Here is an 18,738-nt window from a genome sequence, read left to right on the forward strand (position 1 = left end):
AAAAGATTGCTGCCAGCCGAAAATATTGGTCGCTATCCGAAGTCCCCAAATGTTAAATCCGGGCTAAATTGACACACTTCATCCAGTGGGGTGTCAATCGATCGGTCTTGATCATACGATCATTTTGGTATATTATAGAATTTTGTGACATAAGAAATGGCTGTGTAATTCCTGAAAAACTGATATTTTAGGCAAAAAAATTCAAAAATAATTACATTTCATTTGGTCTACGCTAGGATAAAGTTGGCTAGCAACATTTTGATGACGTTTTATATGTGATATTTTTTTACAAAAAAAAGTTTACGAAAATGTTTACAAAGTCAACTCACGTCAAGAGTGTGTAAACTTACAAACCTAACGCAGTTACGTAGGTTACGAACTTGACGTGAAATCCCTCAATATTTCTCACTCTGGCTACATTTTCCAGGTATGCATACATGTACCAGAGAGGAAGATTATTGTCTGTATACCAACACGTGTACATATGTGCAAGAGAAGCACATTCTTACTACTCAACTGAGATTTAGTCACTTTTCTATCCTCTCTCTCCCTCAACAGATACAATCTGCATGTATTTGGCAGTGGACCAGTATTTCATTTCACAGGTTTGTCTACTGGGGAGAAATATGGAGTAAAGTAGCGTAACATATCATATTATCTTTATCTTCATGAAGAGAGAGAGAGAGATAATCTCTTCCTACTTACACTCTCCTCCTCCTTCTCCTCCACTTGGTGCTTTCTCGGAGGGTTTTGTTGGTCTTGTCTGTCCTGGCAGAGTGAGAGGGCATACATAGCGTCACAGAGTGGATAGTCTGCAACTGTTACTTGCTTTCGTCGTCGTCGTCGTCGTCGCACCACCGCCACGAACTAACCCAGCAAACACAGGCATTTTCCTTGAGTTGGACTCTACGTACGGAAGACGAAGGGAATGAGGATGGGAAGAGTCATGTCATGGGAGGTACCTTCGTTTCGAGGAGAGAAAGAAAGTTTCAGGAAAGTTTGTGGGGAAAGTGGCGCAGCGAGAGTCAAGCTCGTATGCAGTATCACTCTTTAACACAACATGCACCTTATCCTCGGAACTCGTGTAGCTGCCACCACAACCGCTGATGATGACGGGATGGGTCGTTACCTACAAACAGCAGTATTACAAACAGATTGGATATCCAATCTTCTCAGGATTCCCTCCTCCTACACTTCAAGAAAGTCACAGGAAAATCTGCAAACCTTTAGAAATTTTCCATAGAATATGCACATCCACCTCTCGAATAAAACTCACAATCCCGCATGCATGCATTTATATATTGTGAAGGAAGGTCTTCATTAGCAACACCATCACCACACAATTGACAACTGTCCGGCTAATAAGACTCATTACTCTTGGTGGTGCAGTAAGTACATTACAAAATCTGAGTTTCAGGTAAGGTCAGGCCAGTGGACAATGCAATGTTGTTGGTATGCAACATTTTGGTCTAGCATTCAGAGAGAAGAGTGTACTTGGATGATCGTGAGATGGCATGTCACCTAAAGAGATTCGTGGTAATGCTTCGTGATAAATGAAGTGTCTGCTTCACCAACCAACTCAGGTTTTGCAAAGGACTTTGGCTTAGAATTCAGACCCTGCTGCTTGCCATGTTCATCTCCAAGAATCTCGCGTGGCTCCTGATTCAGATTCAACATGCATAGATTCGGTGGTTTGCAGGAAGGAATGAATACTTTACTTTTTCTTTCCATCCATAGCGCTTACTCTTTCTCCCCGTGAACGCAGCATGACATAAATATGTATGCATGGGTGTACATATAGCTGTCGCGATGTATCGCTAATGTAAAACAACGAGAGCTACATGTAAAACTGGTAGCCACATATGTTCAAATTATGCCATTGAGATGTTTTATTGTGGAGTGTGTCAATCTCGAAAGTTTTACACACGTGCATTATTTAATACTTACGAATACACACCTAAATATATGCAAATGGAGAGAGAGAAAAAAAAATACGGTCAGAAGAGATGAAGGATCTTTGACCCTAATAACAAGGTAATATGATTTTGAGGTACGAGAAATCTAGGTTGGAGATACTCCAACCAAGTGGGAGAACTCGAGGAGGAGAACGAGGAGGAAGGATAAGCAAAGGATAACTGTGCAAAAAATGGTGTGCGGTGGATGGAGGTTATGGAATACATACATTAGAACATTAGGCCTGTTTCTGCTCCTGGTTTCTGGGGAAGAATGGTTCGCAAAGTCTCCACTCCTCCAGGGCTGGGACCACTTCAAACTTCAGCAGCTTTCCTTTCTTTCTTTCTTTCTTTCTTCCTACTTTCTTTGGGCAGGGACGGAGGCGAGTGAGTGTTGGTGGAGGTGGTGGTGAGGTTGAGGTTGTTAAAAAGAGTGGCTTCAACTTACGACACAGCCAAAACTACCCGCACCACCACCAAATGTAGGCATTATAGTGGATACAACTCTATCCACTTTTGTGAATGGGCGATGACGAACGTACGCATGACTTTCTCCGCATCATCATCATTATTATTATCATCATGCTTCCGTTACCAATTTGAGGTCTCCCTTTCCAACCACTTTCTCCCACCTTTTGTTGAACTCACAAATGGAACACAGGCACGAGTACAAAGAAGCTTCTTCCTCCATGTGATGCTTTATTTATGAAAAAAATCGTTCAGTCGAAATCATCAGTGGCTTTTTCGTTGTGCAGTCAAAAGAACTTGAGAGATTTGGACAAAAGAGCAATGGAAATTGTACCAAGAGAAAACTCGACGTCCCATTCACACCAATTCAAAAACAATCAAGCAAACAAATCAATTTGGTCCAAACTCTCAAATAGGCAATGCAATGCAGTCATCTACATGTAAATACATATGAATGTAGTAAATAATCACATAATGCATGGTTTCAGTAAGGCTTTCACCGCATGCAGTTTTTTATTCTATGTACGTGCGCATATACATACAAGTAATATAACGTCATGCCTTTCCTCAAACGGCTCACTCTTTGAGCCATCAATTCAGTGTTATCAAAAAGCATATGTTTTTTTGTCCAGATTCATATGCGTTGCTAATGTTTTGTGTCAACCAAATTTCCTTTTGCACCTCAGCATGAACGTAATCAACTTTCCTGCTCTGGCCCACAGTAACAATAATGTATAAAAAAAGCCAGACTGTGGGTGAGAGAAATGACAAGAAGTCAGTCACATTGATTTATCCCCTTCTTATCTACAAGAGCATGTGAATTGTCTTGCGGACAATTTGTGAGTCAGAGCTTGGAGGCAATTATTACTGTTAGTTGCATTTTGCTCCTCTTTCTTTGCACTGGATTTCGTGGTTACATTACATGTGTACTTATGTACCAGGATGACGACGACTGACTATGTTACGTTGCTTTGCTGTTTGATGGAAATGTGAGATTCCTGTACTTATTAGAGCTGCTGTTACTTGATGCCTTCCAGCTCCACAAGAAAGTGTCAAGTTGTCTGTATGATGTATTGATTAGTTTTTTTTTCAAGGTCTATGCCCATTTTGTAGGCTTCTTCTAATTTTCTGCTGAAATGAAGAGAGAAATTTCTCCAGAATCTCACAATATTCGTAATTTCGTAGTATGCAAGTACGTATTATAATAGATAAATAAATGCATTCTTTTTCAAGGACATTTAAATATAGTTGTGTACAAGGGGCAGATAAAGCTCAACAGGCGCACAAACCTCCAGCTAATAAACCTGCACGGTTTGGAACGACGTCTGAAATATATGTCTTTCTTCCACGATATCACATTTAGCGTATAGGGCAAATATATATTAAATACGCTCATGAATGAGCTTTGGGTATGCATTTTCTTTGTCCCACTTAAATATTGGTTCTCCCAAGAACGGGGGAAGGAGGATGTCATAAAAGTCATGATGACGTCCGTCTGTGCTGTGTGTACTCAATCTAAAGTTACAACGGGATATCAGTTGACAAGTCTTTCTTTTATCCAGCTTCCATCCATTTTCACTTTATTTACTCGTCCAAAGTTCATTAATTAAATAACCATACATGTCGCGTCTGGCTGGATATCTCAGCATTGAAATCTTTACCCTGCAGCCGTCCTGGTGGGTTTCTAAGTTCTACATATGCATGCATTCAGTTGTGTGACGCCTCGCCGGGTTCAAGCTGCTGGAGAAAGTCCTCCAAGTGACACACGTATGAATGAATGAATTAGCGTGATGGTGGTGAAAGTCGCTGCTAAACCCAAATCATCGGACGAGAGACAAGATCAACTGCACACACAACCCAGCCCATTATTTCTGACGCACCTTCCACCCACTCATGTCCTCATCTCTCCCTCTCTCTACTTGTTACTACTGGCTCTTGTACGTACGTACGTATGTACCACTCTACTACACAACACGAGAGACCCTTGCCTGGTGAAAGCATGGCGTTCACACCAACTCCTTTCTCTCTCCGCACATATATTCGGATACATCATCAACAAGTCAGACCATGTGAGGAGTGTTGTTTTTGTCCACCTCGCACCACGGACTGGATTATTTTTCTACGCGAGGGAGGATGATGAAAGTTTGTCAGAAAGAAAGCCAACAAGTTAAGTTGATTAAGTGACGATGATAATGAAAGTTCTGGGAAGGCTATAAATATTTACGTTCATGCAACAGCAAACAAAACACCACTGTCAGGCTGTATATTCCTCCTGGTCATTTATTTGTCTCAATAAAGCCTCAGAAGGGGGACGGGAGAATCGGATGTCGTCACCCCGCTTTCACTCTTCATTATTAACCCGATCTTTTGCACACACTATTTGCTCACTCAGCTCGTGCATACCTTGTTTGTATTTGCATATTGGGAAAGAGAACATGACGCGTATAATGTGTTCACTTCGTCACTAGATGAGATTCGGTGTTTTTAGTTTTGCATAACACGACATGGCATGATTTCCCTCTTTCGTTTCATTTCATTTCAATCTCAATCGTTTACTTCTGCTTTCCAGATCACAAGAGGTCTTTTGTCCTCGTACGGTTTCATCAGAGTTTCGCAGAATTTTGTAGACCTTATGACAGATATATTAAGGGTAAAACATGGTGCAATATTTCAACTGCAAAAAAATTTCGATTGGAAAATGTGTATACCGTATGTCAGATTATAAATGCGAAATTGGTCAGTGAGAGTCCTCCTGATTCCCATCATCAATTATTTGTATCGAAACATGGGTGGAATGGATCAGCAGGAGAACAAATTGGCCTATCGACCAAGTAACAGTTGGACATTATTTTTGGCGTAATGATGATGCGATGAGAATCACATGAAATGCTGGTTGGTTGGCTGGCTGGCTGGCTGGTGGTGTTCAACAACAAAGGAGAAAAGTGGCAAAAGAAGAAGCCGTACATATATCACGTTATCAAAATAGAACCAATCATTGACATCACACACACGAGCCTGTTTACACAATGAACAACCTTCGAAACCCACTCTTATAAATTTTTAACAAGGTTGCAACTTATTTTACTTGGAATCTATATAAACCCACAAAAGTGGTAACGCCACCAACATTTACAATGACGCAAACAATATCATGGATTCAATCGAACGAACAAACAATATTGCATATATATGTATTTCGGGGTGGGAGGAGGAGGGGAAGGGGAAAGAACAAGGACGTGTTAAATTAAATGGAACAAGAAGGGATCGAAATCATGGACAAGTAATAATTAAAATTAATGAATTATGTATGTATTGATTTTGATTATGGTGAATTACTCAGATACTGAAATGCCTATTAAATAATTCAACTCATTGATTTAAATCAAACCAGTTTTATTAGAAACGTAATCCGTTTTCAGGTCTTACAAATGATGGTACATATATCTATTTGCCTTTCTTGGCCTTAATTTTTCTGAGGTAAAACTCCAACTCTTTGCCCTCCAATATGTAACCGTCAACTCGTCCAACCTGACCTGGCCGACTGGCAACGCACGCTGCAAACACAAGAAAAACAGACAAACGTTAAACTACACGGTCTATTATACTAATCTCAAGGGAACCTCTAAGGAAAGTGAGGTCAACCCTCAGAGTAACTATGACATGATGCGCCCACGAGAAATAGCGGCATGAGGTGGTCATCATTGGAATTATTGAGCTCATCAATAGCGGAAATAAGAAACAATTTATAGCTAACTTACCCAATACTCTGCCAGTCTGAAACTGTTCCTCAAGGGCTGGATCCACTTTAGATTGTTTCTGTTTTATCTTTAGTCTCTTTTCAACCTTCTTGGACCGTTTCTTGTTCAGGATGGCATCTTCTGCTTCGGTCTATTTTCAGAAATAAATAATCATATTGATAATTACCGAGTTACAATTAATTTCGACTACTCTATATCCCGACAAAAACAAGACATACCAATTTATTTCCCTTTTTCCTGCCAAGGGGAATAGCATAGTTCCCTTCGTACCATTGTCTGAAGGGGGCACCATCGATGACGACGATGGCGTTCTTGACGAGGGTTTTAGTTCGAACCAACTCATTGTTTGAAGCGTTATAAACAACATCAATCACACGAGTTTTCCTAGCACAGCCTGAAATTATTAATTATATTCATTCATTTTCCATCAACATTTTGTTTATTCATTAAAAGATTTGGCATGCAAAAAATTGACTTCAGATCGCTGTAGGATGAATACAAGTTGAATCACTCATAACAAATCAGTTGACACGCTTTATCATCATAAATGATCACTTTCTTGGCTTTTAATCACTGTTTAGCTTTAGTTAATTAATAACTGATGAAACTCACATTCAGAACCCCAGGAGAAGTTTCCCGTATCGAGCCTTAAAGCCCTATACTTGGTATTTCCTCCTCGTGTCCTCACGGTGTGAACTCTTCGGGGTCCCAACTGTGGAAATACAAAATAATTTTAATACATTCATTTAAAAACTCAAGCCTAATGATAACGAATTTCATTAAGATTTTTCAGAACGTTAGAGGTGAATCTATGGAATATCTCAGCAAGATTTTCTCTCAGCTTAATTCAATCATCATTAAAATTCTTAAAATACGGTCAGCCAGTATAAACTTATGCGTACGAATTTACGAATGATATAAAAAACTATAAACTCTCGACATTTGTCTACCATAAAGATTGTTTTACTGACCTTGGTGTTAGCAGCAGGACGACCCAACTCGAACTTCCTCTTCTTTCGAAGGAGGGCCCGCTTTCCGCCGGTGGCACGGCGCTTGTGATAATGGTCTCGGGATATTCCTAGCCAATTAATAAACAATCAATCGTTAAATCCTTCATAAATCATGTTGAAGCAAACTACCTAATTTACGCTTTTTGCAAAATTTAATTTTACATATGATGAAACTGGTACCAATAATAATCTGTTTGCCAAAACTCTCTTTGATAAACTAAAAATGATTTGTCCCATTGTTTTAAAAATCTATGCCCATCTTGAATGTCGTACAGCGATACAACTTGAAGCTATATCAATTCTATCGGAACCAGTTCCATCGTTTCCACACGGAGTGGGCACCCCCACACACCGCTGGGGGTGTAACAGTGGAAATACTTACCCATTTTTCAGGAGGAATCCTATTCCGGTAGAACAGCACGAGTGAGAAGACGATAGGACGGCGTGCAGTGAGCTGATGGCTGACAGAGCCAAGTGAAGGTGCCGGGCGAAGGAATCCGCCGTCGTCTCTCCACCCGTCGCCAGGTGGCAGCCAACCAGCCTTTGTTCATAAATACCCAAGTTGTCTCATCGTCAGATGGGAACATGAGACGGCGACTTCCTTGTCTCACATTTCTCGTGAGCTTTCCTTGATTCCGGTTAGGGTGAAATGCGTAACTCGTTCTCGTGCCTTGCATTTATTTTATACGAAGGATTTATTTTATTCGATAAGACAACATATAAATAAGGAACAAAATAGTAAGTAGCAATTGTTCGTTGTTGCAAGCATCATGTCTAGCAGGAAGATATCAAATGCACAGCGTCTTTTTTTTACAAAAAAACATAAGAAGACGACAGCACCTAACGTTTCCAGACCAGACCATAATCTCAATTTCTGAGCCCTTCATTGTTGACTTGTAGTTGTACAACAATAACTCTTTTACAAAGCTGGACATGCATAGTTTGTTGAACTAACTTTTTTTAGAATTACACTTTTACCCATTCATTCTTTGTTTCTTCAGAAAAATACGAGTCGTCCAGCATGAAGGGAGACGTATGTATGTAGGTATAGTAATTAGGGTGCCCATGGCGTATTTCCGTTTCCAGATATTCTTCACTCGACCCTACAATGACAGCGTACAAATTGTAATAACATACGAGTGGTCGACCCCGCAGTCCTGAGATTCTCGTGATGCTGGCTGCCTGGAGAAGGAAGATGAATGAACAGAAAAGATATGTAGTAATCCTAAATACAAGGTTTTTGATGTGTTGGAGGAATGTTAAGCTAACTTTGGCCAAGGATCGACTTTGAAATGGAGGAACAAGAAGATGGAAGGAAACTTGGGCAGTTCTTTGGCCAAAGTAAACTGAAAATGAACTGAAAAATGTGTAAATCCATCTGCATCTCACTCGGGACAGGCTTCCTTTGGACAAAGTCAACTAACAAGCAGGAGCTATGCACTTCTTGCTCTCACTTTATCACTATTTTAAAATATCTACATCCACTTTTTAACATCGTTTTCTTCCTCTTCCCTGTTTCCTTAAATTGAACGAGTGAATGAATCTTTTCTACTCCAGTTTGTGTTTCCTCATCTCGTTATATATTTATGCTTGTCATATCCATCATCCTGCCCAAAAAAGTATATGCACTTCTATTTGATTTGACGGTGGTAAAATGGTAGACGGAGAGGCAGGCAGGCAGGTGCTGCTCTATCGGTGTGAAAATGAAAATGATAAAAAAGTTAAACACAAATTGAATAGAGCAAAATGAATGAATCGGAGCTCAAAATAATGAATAGATAATCACCACCGTCTCGAATCTGATATTTTATGGTTTCTTCAGTCAATAATGCTTCGAGTGTTAAAATATTACATGCCACAAGATTTGTGGTTGGTGAATCGTGAATCATATATACCCAGTCCGTTGGACAAAATGACCGATCTTATATAAAATGTGGTTTCTCGAGTCCAAGTTAAAACGAGGCTCTTGCTCTTCAGAACATATACACCTGTATTGAAGACACGTAGTTCTTATCACTCAGGAATCAATTAATGACTAATGTGAGCAGACATGATGCAATTATTTAAAGACTGAAGGAGACCGTAGTTTGAAATAGGAGACCGGCAGTAGTGGTGTCCGGCAGTCATTACATGCATACCGAGTTACCGGCTATCATTAAACATTTAATATTTTACACTTTATTCTCTATTTGAAACATGCTGCAAAATTTTGTTCACGAGATGAGAATAAATAAATCTGTAAAGGAGTCTATCCTTAATCCGTTATGCCTATCGTGACACTTTGTTTACCATTTGTGCTAATGTTTGATTTATGTTGTCTGACACACAGAGAAGCTGAAAAACGTTGACGTTGAAGAAAGAAATGTTACCCCACACTACACAGATGACAGACGCATTCGTTCCATGATCACGAGTTAGCTTTGACGTGTCAAGTTTTTGTGTACAAATTTGAGACTTTTTTGATATGGATATGTGGTGACTTGATACTTTTGACTTTGACTCAAAAAAATTAAGCGTTTTAAAACAACGACGAACCATCTCATAAAAATTAACGGATCGAACGTGATTTAATTTAATTTTTGTCTTCGTAAATAAGACCCAACACACGCATGCATGTACATATTTAAATACATACCTACTACTACAATACTGATACATATATACATAGATTTATATTTCCGAAGCAGTGAAATGGAACAGGATTATCTATTTGGGACAGATGATGGCATGTATGCTAAATAAGTACTCACAAATCATTGAGAATGACGCACAGTTGGTTTGTTCCTTCTTTTAACTATGCAATTATTTATTATTATGCTTTTCGTCGAACGTAAAAATATTATTTTGTACGGTGCGCACATGTATGTTTGGAAAAAGTTGACAACTCAGCAAAATCTTTCCATAAAATTTTATAGCACTGATTATAGCAGTTTATGATGAGCATTTTACTTTACCATATCTCAAAACCAGTCAGTACAGAGATTCCAACATCATTTGTGGTATGTATGACTTAAATCAGGAAGGGAAACTTCATTAAGCAGGGCAAGCAAATATAGTGGAGTTGGAATGTTAAAAAATTGAACTGTGACAGATATAACAACGAGATTTGTATGTACACGAATCAGCAAACATGTCAAGCAATCAACTTGTCTGACATATCTTTGTCACCGATAATTTGTTATTAATTTTGGCAGAAGAATTTGTAATCCAGCAGCAGGACAAAAAAATCATACGACCACTGCACCGGACCACCAGCTCGCGTTTCCTTCCACTTTCCATAGCACTTTTTCCCTGCCCGTGTCATTTAATCAATCATTTTTTGATGTTTCCACTCGTGACCCTTTTGTCCAGGTTCTCTCTCCATGCATTCCATTAAGGAAAAGCTTGCTTTACTTATTGCTCATGACGTTGAGGAAATCAATCATCCTTATTACTTACTAACTCCGAATAGAAACATGAAAACCATTACACTTTCTACATTAAGTTTATCATTGTTTTATCAATATTTCGAGTCGGAACAAACAAATCACTTTATACAAGGAATCAATTACACGTTACTTGATTCCTATGTGTCTGTTTAATCTTTCATTTTTCTTTCATTAACAGTGTGATGCAATTGTTCACATAATTTTACTCGAAACTAGGAAGTCAGTTGTCAGTGGTACTGACTCAGTACTCAGCAGTCAGAGTTGAAATAATCAAAATAACATCAAAATTTCTTCTATACAGCCACTATAGATAGACTAAGCAAATCCAATTTGGCGAATTTTTCATGGGATTGACCTTTTACCACCTTCTAAATTTGAAACATTTGCTAAATGAACACATTCAGATTTCAGAATACAAGTTACATAAAAATTTAACCCTGGATTAGGATATATTTATTCAATTGTAATTGTCGTGTTATCTGTACACTCAATGAACGTCTTAGATCACTTAATTCCAATCCGCATAATTAGAATGAAAATACTAATTACGGAATAATTCAATTCCAAAACCTCAATCTAATTCAACAAAACATACAAATCTCAAGCTAACTCGTTTAATTTCCCAACTCTGTCAATCAATGCATGGCGTGCAATACACTAAATACATGCATGACACATAATACGTATGCATAACTATTGCACAAGCCTGACTTGGGATTAATGGGAATGGAATACAATGTATGGAGCGACGTAACAGAAAGTAAAAGCATTTATTCAGCAAAAACTCTGTCAGGGTTCGTGTCGGTAATAAACTCATATTTCAATTTCGGTATTTCTTTTTTCCTGCTCCATTCACACATTAAGTATAATCCTTTCGAGGGTTGGCATTCGTAGTACATTAACAAAAAGTGTTTCTTAACGCGTAAGTGCTCGTCGTCTAGAGTCGGCGTCTTGTGTGCTCACTTCTTTCCTTTTACTACATCCACCTCATCAAAAATCGAACATCATCAAATATTCCTTACTTATATTTGACTAGACCAGTTTAATTCCTTTATTGAGCCAAAGCATGCTCAGCAATAGCGTTGGTGCGTGTGTCCAGGATATTACTACGAACCAAGTGAATGCAGCAGCAGAGGTGTAGATATGCACATATGAGAACCATCTTTAAGACCAATCTCTGCCCTAAGTATAAGACCATTTCATTCCAATCCAATTCCTTGTAAATCTGTTAGTAACTGTATAAGCGCACATATCTACGTGCACATTGCATCAACCTCCATTCCAATCCCACCATCATCATCATCACCGGATCGGGTTTGTTTTCCTGTTCAAGTTCAAATGCCCTTTTCTTTCTTTCTTGGGGAAGGTATATATTCTACATACGGACGACCAACGCCAACGTATGAAAGCAGAGAGAGCGAGAATTTCATCCAAAATCCAACAACTTCAAACTTCTCTCTGGTTGTGGCTACGCCAATCCGACATGAATGCTTCATGGGGCACACAACAGGATGGAATAGGTTGGGATAATAATATGAAGTGTGAGTTTGAGTTTGGAGTCTCTCTCTGACTAAAACTGCTTTATATGCACCAGAAGTTGGTTGGGAATTGGAGACCCTCTTGTAACAAGCATCGGGTCACCTAAAAAATCTCTTACCTTTTCCTTGCCCGTCTTATATTATGCAGTAACTGCCCTTTCGAATCCACCAATGTCCACTGCTCCTGCCTCCAAGAAAGTGGACGACTTTTAAAAACGAGACCCTTTGTTACATATATTTGTAACTTCTCTGTTACAAATATTCGTCCGTTTAAACGACATCGTCGTCGGAATGGACAAATTGTGGCGTTACAAAGTGCAGACAACTGGAGGAGGAGGAGGAGGAAAATAATCAAAGTGAGAGTTATTACCTTGCATGCCAAAGCAAACATAACAATTATGCGTATTCACACATAACCATTTTTTGGTGCTTGTGCTTTGAACTTGGAAGTAAAACAATTTTGTGTGTAAAAGTGATCGACAGTGAATGGGGAGCGAGTGGTGAAATGAGTTGGGCTAAATTTTAATTTAACAAGGTGCAAACCAAGGGTGTAAGTACTAATAAGTGGACAAGAATCATGGCTACTTTACTACTCCAACTCGATCCAGTAACAGAATTTAAACAAGACACGGATTAAAAAGTCTGAGCTGCTTAATTTGAAGAAGACTGGCTCCGACTCTCCTGTGCTAATTTTGACTCAGTTTTAAGAGACAATTACCAAACACCAATGAAATGTTAGCACCCCAGCACCAGTTACAGTATTATTATGTTATGAAATGAGATATATGTATGTGCATACATATAATGGTTCTCCATACTTGAACAATCGCATTCACATTTCGAGTGCGCCAGAGATAACGTCAATAACAATGATCTCCTCCACTACTTAACTTATACTGTATTCGTTTATGTGTACGTACCAGATATCGATACAACTTAGTTTACAAACACGACGAGTTTCGGACTTGCCATAAAAATTGTAAGCAATTGACAATGTGCGGAAACTGCTTAGTTGAGATCGTTGGTAAAACACACCATGCACAATCAAGCAAGACCGTTGGGTAACTAACGCCAAGTTGTTGGTGGCCGGCTGGTGTGAATGTTAACTATACCGGAAGTGAACTAAATCAGACCACCGAATCGGTTCATGGGTTGACATTATAGAATAAACATGGATACACAAAATAGGAATTAAAAGCAGTCACCACAATACTTCTAAATACATATATACAAAATACAGTGAGTGAATTACTGCATATATTTTCTCACTATTCAAAAGTACTCAAGTGTTCACAATCTCATTTCCAAGACAGAAAATCAGAATCACACATCATGCAGTTCAAAATGAGGACGTTGAGGTCTTTTGAAACCTGGGCTCGACGCCGGAGAATATTCATGACAACTTTCTCCTCAGACTTTCTCCTCCTCACGACGCTCGCCCTCCTCATCGATTTGGGATCAGGGGGGCGGGTGGGCAGCCCGGTGGACAAAGAGTGCAAGGCCATCGGGAACGTGATCCGGAGCAAGGACTTCACGTACCCTTGGTGGGTGCAGGAGGGGAGTGGCAGCGTGTTTAACAGGGCCCAGCAGCAGACCACTACGACCATGACTCCTCAGGCGTCCTGCCCCCTGGGGAAGAATGGTGAGAGAGGGGTCAAGTGTTGTCGTGAGCTTAACTCCACCATCCAGAGGGGAGAGATGGGTGCAAAGTTTGGCGAAAAATGGCTGAGTCCTAAACTGGCAGCCAATGGGGACATTTTCAAGGAGAGGAAGAAAAAGTTCGATACCACTTTTAAAGACTTGCTGACAAGGGCACATTCCGAATTCCATGCCATGTTTGAGCGAACGTGAGTCTTATTGTTATTTATGTACCTACTATTACTTCTCAGTAGCTTGCAATAATAAGAAACACCTCGTTTGACTAACCAATTCATAATTATCTCATCTGTCAATTGTGCAATTTTGCCACACAGGTATGGCATGCTCTACATGCAACACGCTCCGATATTCCATGCCCTCTTCACCACCCTGGAGGCGTACTACGACACGGGCCTCGAGTCTTTGGAAGGGAAACTGAACGAGTTCTTTGCAATACTCACCAGAAAAATGTTTGTGGTCCTGAACTCTCAGTACGAGTTTGATGAGTAAGTGTTTAGCAAAAATTTAATTATTTATCTTGCATAAATAATTAGATATGCTCTTTATATCTGTGCAACGTGGGTATTCAAAAATTCTTGATGAGACATCAGTCTTAATTAGTTTTATTTAAAAAATCCAAACCCAGCGTTATTTTTTTATTTGAATTTCTTTACACGAAAGACATTGATAGGCTCGGGATTAATATTTAAAGCTTTTCTTACTATTCCAATTTGTGTAATGTTTTTAGTGCGTACCTTTCCTGCGCCACCATAGTCATTAGCGAGAAACAGGGTGGTGACCTGCACCGACAAATTGTTTCCAGTCTCAGACGCTCGTTCGTCGCCACAAGAGCCCTAGCACAAGGGCTGAATGATGCAGATAGGATTTTCAACAATTTGCAAAAGGTATGCACATTTTGTAACGAATCGTCGTTGAATGGTGTCGTAGTCTTGTACTGATAAATGGATCTTGCTGAATTACAGCTAAAAACGACCCCAGAATGCGCGTCCTCTTTGTCCCACATGCTGCAGTGTCCGATTTGCAGCGAGATGCGGGTTATCAAGCCATGTACCTCACTCTGTACAGGGATCACTTCCCAGTGTCTGGCTGTCATGGGTCCCCTGATCAAAACTTGGACTGACTATACAAACTCGATGGAAAACGTACTTGACCGACTGTTAGGTCCATACAATGTGGAAGCTGTCGTCGAACCGATTCACATTAAAATTTCTGAAGCCATCATGAATTTTCAAGAGTCTGGTCCAGATCTTAGTCAATGTAAGTAATAAGTTAAGTCAAATAATTGGCTGAAACGCAAAACAAGAAGATTTTCATGTCCAAATTGTAGTTTACTTAAATTCAAAAATGGAGATTGAATGAGTGTGCGATGAAAGCTTCTATTTAGATATCTGTGGTTTAGAAAGGGATCAATGAATGAAAGTGCTGTTAGATGAAATGCCTACGTTAGCAGTTTAATATACTACTTATCCACAGATTAGTGGTGTGCATAAAAAGATGACAAAGTGATGACATAACAAAATAGTTACTAATTAAAATGACGTCACAAAATATGGAGGTTTCATGACCTTTGAAGTACAATTGATGGATATCTAATGTAGATTTTATTATACATTTCAGCTGTATTTGCAAAGTGTGGGAAGCCAAAGTTGATTTCAGCAAAAACGTAAGATTCTGTACTTGATTGTGCATGATTCCTTCGGAATTCAGAGTATTCCCTGCATAAATAAATAAATATTTGTCCATAGTTTCAGAAAACGCGAGGCATCACCACCCCCTGAAAATTTGAGACGAAGACCGGATGAAACTTCGTCAAAACTCGATACTTTCCGGGCAACAACCGGACATGATAACGTACAAGCTAGCAAATCCATGGACAAATTGCTTCGCGAGATCAAGAACAAAGTGAAAAAATCAAAGAGCATTTGGGAGGCACTTCCGCGACAGGTTTGCAACGGGATCTCAAAGGACTACTCTTCAAAACTCGGGAGAGGTAGGTATCAACCTCCTCAATGGATTTATTTATCACGATTAGTTTACATTTGTATCACTACTTTAGAACTCTGTTGGAATGGGACACATGCCATCCGACCTGACCGTAACCGAACAAGTAATGAGAGTCCCGAATCAAGATCGTCATCATCTTTCGGAAAAACTGCCCCCAACATTTTAATTACTGAGCAAATAATCATTCTTCAACAAATCACTGAGAAATTAAGAGCTTCGTATAATGGGCTTGATGTCCAATGGCAGGAAAGTGGTAAGTGAATAATAACACTGTCATTTTAATAATTTTATATTTACTCATAAACCGGTTCAGCAGACACATTTATTAACTTTATTACAGATGATCTCGAGTTTGAAGGAAGTGGCATGGGTTCAGGTTCAGGAGACATCCCTACCGACTTGGAAGATTCAGATGATGACGATCCCAGTGGTCAAATTCATCCAAAGCCACCATTCCACCACAGCTCTGCCACCCCCAACTTTCCAACTCATCCTAAATTTCCATCCAGACCTTCGCCTCCTATACTTAACCCAATACCCAACCATGATGACGAGGAGGATGACGATGATGTGGAAATAGATGAGGATGAAGATAGTGACGAGATTCACGGCAGTAACACCAACAATAACGTGAACCGAAACCCCTTGAGCAACCTCAGTCCAGTTGATACATTCAACAACAACAAAAACAGCAAGAACCGAGGTCATGGTGGCGGATTTAGCATAGATGGTCCAGAAGGTATTGATTTGGCTCCTCCGCCCCCCAGCGTAAACAAACCAGTGTACCCTCCTTTCTTCCCAACGGAAGGAACCACGACCAGTACGACAACCTCGACGACAAGGAGACCCATCCTGGACGTGTCCAAGAAGAAGCACCCTTCCACGTCCAGCGGCTCCATCGACGAGGCTGGCAAGGCCATCGCCTTCTTCAAACTCTTTTCCCCCATCTTCGCCTCGCTCGTGGGAAAAGCTTTCTCTTTCACATGAGTCCCATAACATGCAAATGATGCATATTAACAACAAATTTTGTAACATGACATTATTATTTCGTAACAATTCAATCTCAATACTAGTTCCAACCACCTAGAACAACCGTGCATAGCACATTTTTATCATTAATTATTATTATTACTACTGTTAGTTTGTCGTATATACATATAGTCAGTCAATGTTAAAAAACTAATCCGACGCGACGCCGCATTGTATTGTCCAATAACATAATGCAGACTGTTGATAAAGAGTAGTAAGTTGTAAATCTTGTAGACATCAATATTACAAATTGTACAGCTCCCATTAAATGACTTGGTGTATTTTTGTATATTGATCAATGAAGATTGTACAAATATACAACTTGAATATGTTTATTATTTAATTAGGTGTGTACAATTACATTATGTAACATTTAGATATTTTTTATTGGTCCCGGTTACACAACAATTTACAAATAACCTTCATAGTGCAGGCAACAAATTTCAAATTGAAATTTTCAATGGTTTATTATTCGACTCACAATTTAAATTTTCTTCTTCACTTGTGTTATTGTTGCTTCACACTACTTCACAGCCTCACTTCTTAGCATGTACAATGTACATACAATGTGACAATGTGTATACTTATCACTATTCTTCGTGCCATTTCATTGTTATGCCAAGCGACTTACTCAATCATATTTTGTTACTTTTGAATACTTTTGATTATTGTGTTTGACTAATTGAATTGATCTTCACTTTTCAGTGACAACTCTGCTGCTTATTATATTCATTTAATCTCAGATGCAGCTATTACTTATCACGTGATCGATAAGATTTATGAATTGCATCATTTTGTATTTGCTCAATGCAACTCATAATATGTATAATTTTAGTATTTGCCCTGGTTGTTCCTTATTTAATTAGTATTATTAATTGGTATATATTTTTCATCTTCAATATCCTATAATCCGTTGTATAATATTTATTAAAATAGTCTGACGATTCCGAAGACCTTAATCATGCAGAGTTGCTTTGTCGCTAATAATATTATTTATCGCAAACTGTACTGTCCTTGTAGAATATTAGTATATTATTTAATGACGATCGCCGCAAATGGTAATTCTAAATAAGTCTGTGACGAATTATATATCACTTATCCAACAATACTTGAAAAATCAAATTAACATTAATGCAAGTAATAATGGTAATAAATAGCTTGTGTGACTCTGTTGTTTCATGCAACTATTAAGTACGTAATGCAATGCAAGGATTTATGCGTCTGACTGAACTTGCACCACTGTGACTGCACTGCGTGAGAAGCATGTATTTATACAGTGCAATCCATGACATTATGATATCGTTAATTAAGATCAGATCAGCATAGGTTCAGTTAATAATACCACAAATTAATCTTGAAATAAAAATGGTGATACCCTAATCGAAACGGAAAGAAGTTTATTGTTAATTTGGAGCAATTTCAAGCCCATGCATGAAGGGGAAAGCGCACGAAGAAAGCGAGTTTTCTGACAATGAGTGAGTAGTGCTATAGGCAGGTAGTATTTACGTTTCAATGTTTTCGAATATTTGAGGGTCTTGCCTTGAAAAAAATGCAAATTTCCCCAAAAAAGTTTAGATTCATGTCGGATAGCTTTTTGAGATCATGTATATACAAATTATGAAAATCCGAGTGGAAAATCCGAACAAATCAAACTAGGGCGCAAATAGGACCATGGCATCAAACCGCTTGACGTTTTGATTTTCCGTTTCAAAAGGCCCTTCAAGATCCTTAGAATTCAAGATCTGACGTTACAACTTGGCGGACCCTATCGTCGTCTTAAGTACTATTTACACGGTATTAGGCAAAATGTGCTTTCTCCGTATTCTCCACTAAGGAGCTAAGCTGAAGAAAATGTAAGGAAAGTGAACGAATTTATGCTGCATGCATTTGTT

At 39.0% G+C, this 18,738-nt stretch overlaps 2 protein-coding genes across 2 annotated transcripts; one reads left to right on the forward strand and one right to left on the reverse strand.

Moving 5' to 3' along the window:
- Positions 1–5,792: 5,792 nt before the first annotated feature.
- Positions 5,793–7,718, reverse strand: LOC110845701 (40S ribosomal protein S8). The gene is made up of 6 exons (XM_022092173.2): positions 7,571–7,718; positions 7,150–7,256; positions 6,791–6,890; positions 6,397–6,572; positions 6,179–6,308; positions 5,793–5,974 (listed from the first exon to the last, which is right to left on the reverse strand). Exons 1-6 carry the CDS (start codon positions 7,572–7,574, stop codon positions 5,865–5,867), a joined length of 627 nt encoding a protein of 208 aa, XP_021947865.1. The 5' UTR covers positions 7,575–7,718; the 3' UTR covers positions 5,793–5,864.
- Positions 7,719–12,128: 4,410 nt separating this feature from the next.
- On the forward strand, positions 12,129–18,232 carry LOC110846332 (glypican-6). Its single transcript, XM_022093043.2, has 9 exons — positions 12,129–13,393; positions 13,464–14,001; positions 14,128–14,298; positions 14,541–14,697; positions 14,776–15,070; positions 15,431–15,476; positions 15,559–15,803; positions 15,870–16,070; positions 16,158–18,232. Exons 2-9 carry the CDS (start codon positions 13,487–13,489, stop codon positions 16,802–16,804), a joined length of 2,277 nt encoding a protein of 758 aa, XP_021948735.1. The 5' UTR covers positions 12,129–13,393; positions 13,464–13,486; the 3' UTR covers positions 16,805–18,232.
- The last annotated feature ends 506 nt before the right edge of the window (positions 18,233–18,738 follow it).

The sequence above is a fragment of the Folsomia candida genome, unplaced genomic scaffold (genome assembly GCF_002217175.1).
Source record: "Folsomia candida strain VU population unplaced genomic scaffold, ASM221717v1 Fcan01_Sc003, whole genome shotgun sequence".
Lineage (NCBI taxonomy): Eukaryota > Metazoa > Arthropoda > Collembola > Entomobryomorpha > Isotomidae > Folsomia > Folsomia candida.

Bases quoted from the DNA above. Each gene is read 5' to 3' on its own strand.
- LOC110846332 (XM_022093043.2), top strand. From the start codon at position 13,487: ATGCAGTTCAAAATGAGGACGTTGAGGTCTTTTGAAACCTGGGCTCGA. The intron at 14,299-14,540 runs GTAAGTGTTTAG...TAATGTTTTTAG, and splicing joins TCTCAGTACGAGTTTGATGA to TGCGTACCTTTCCTGCGCCA. The intron at 15,477-15,558 runs GTAAGATTCTGT...ATTTGTCCATAG, and splicing joins AAGTTGATTTCAGCAAAAAC to TTTCAGAAAACGCGAGGCAT.
- LOC110845701 (XM_022092173.2), bottom strand. The intron at 6,891-7,149 runs GTCAGTAAAACA...GTATTTCCACAG, and splicing joins GTCCTGCTGCTAACACCAAG to TTGGGACCCCGAAGAGTTCA. The intron at 5,975-6,178 runs GTAAGTTAGCTA...TTGTGTTTGCAG, and splicing joins TCAGACTGGCAGAGTATTGG to CGTGCGTTGCCAGTCGGCCA.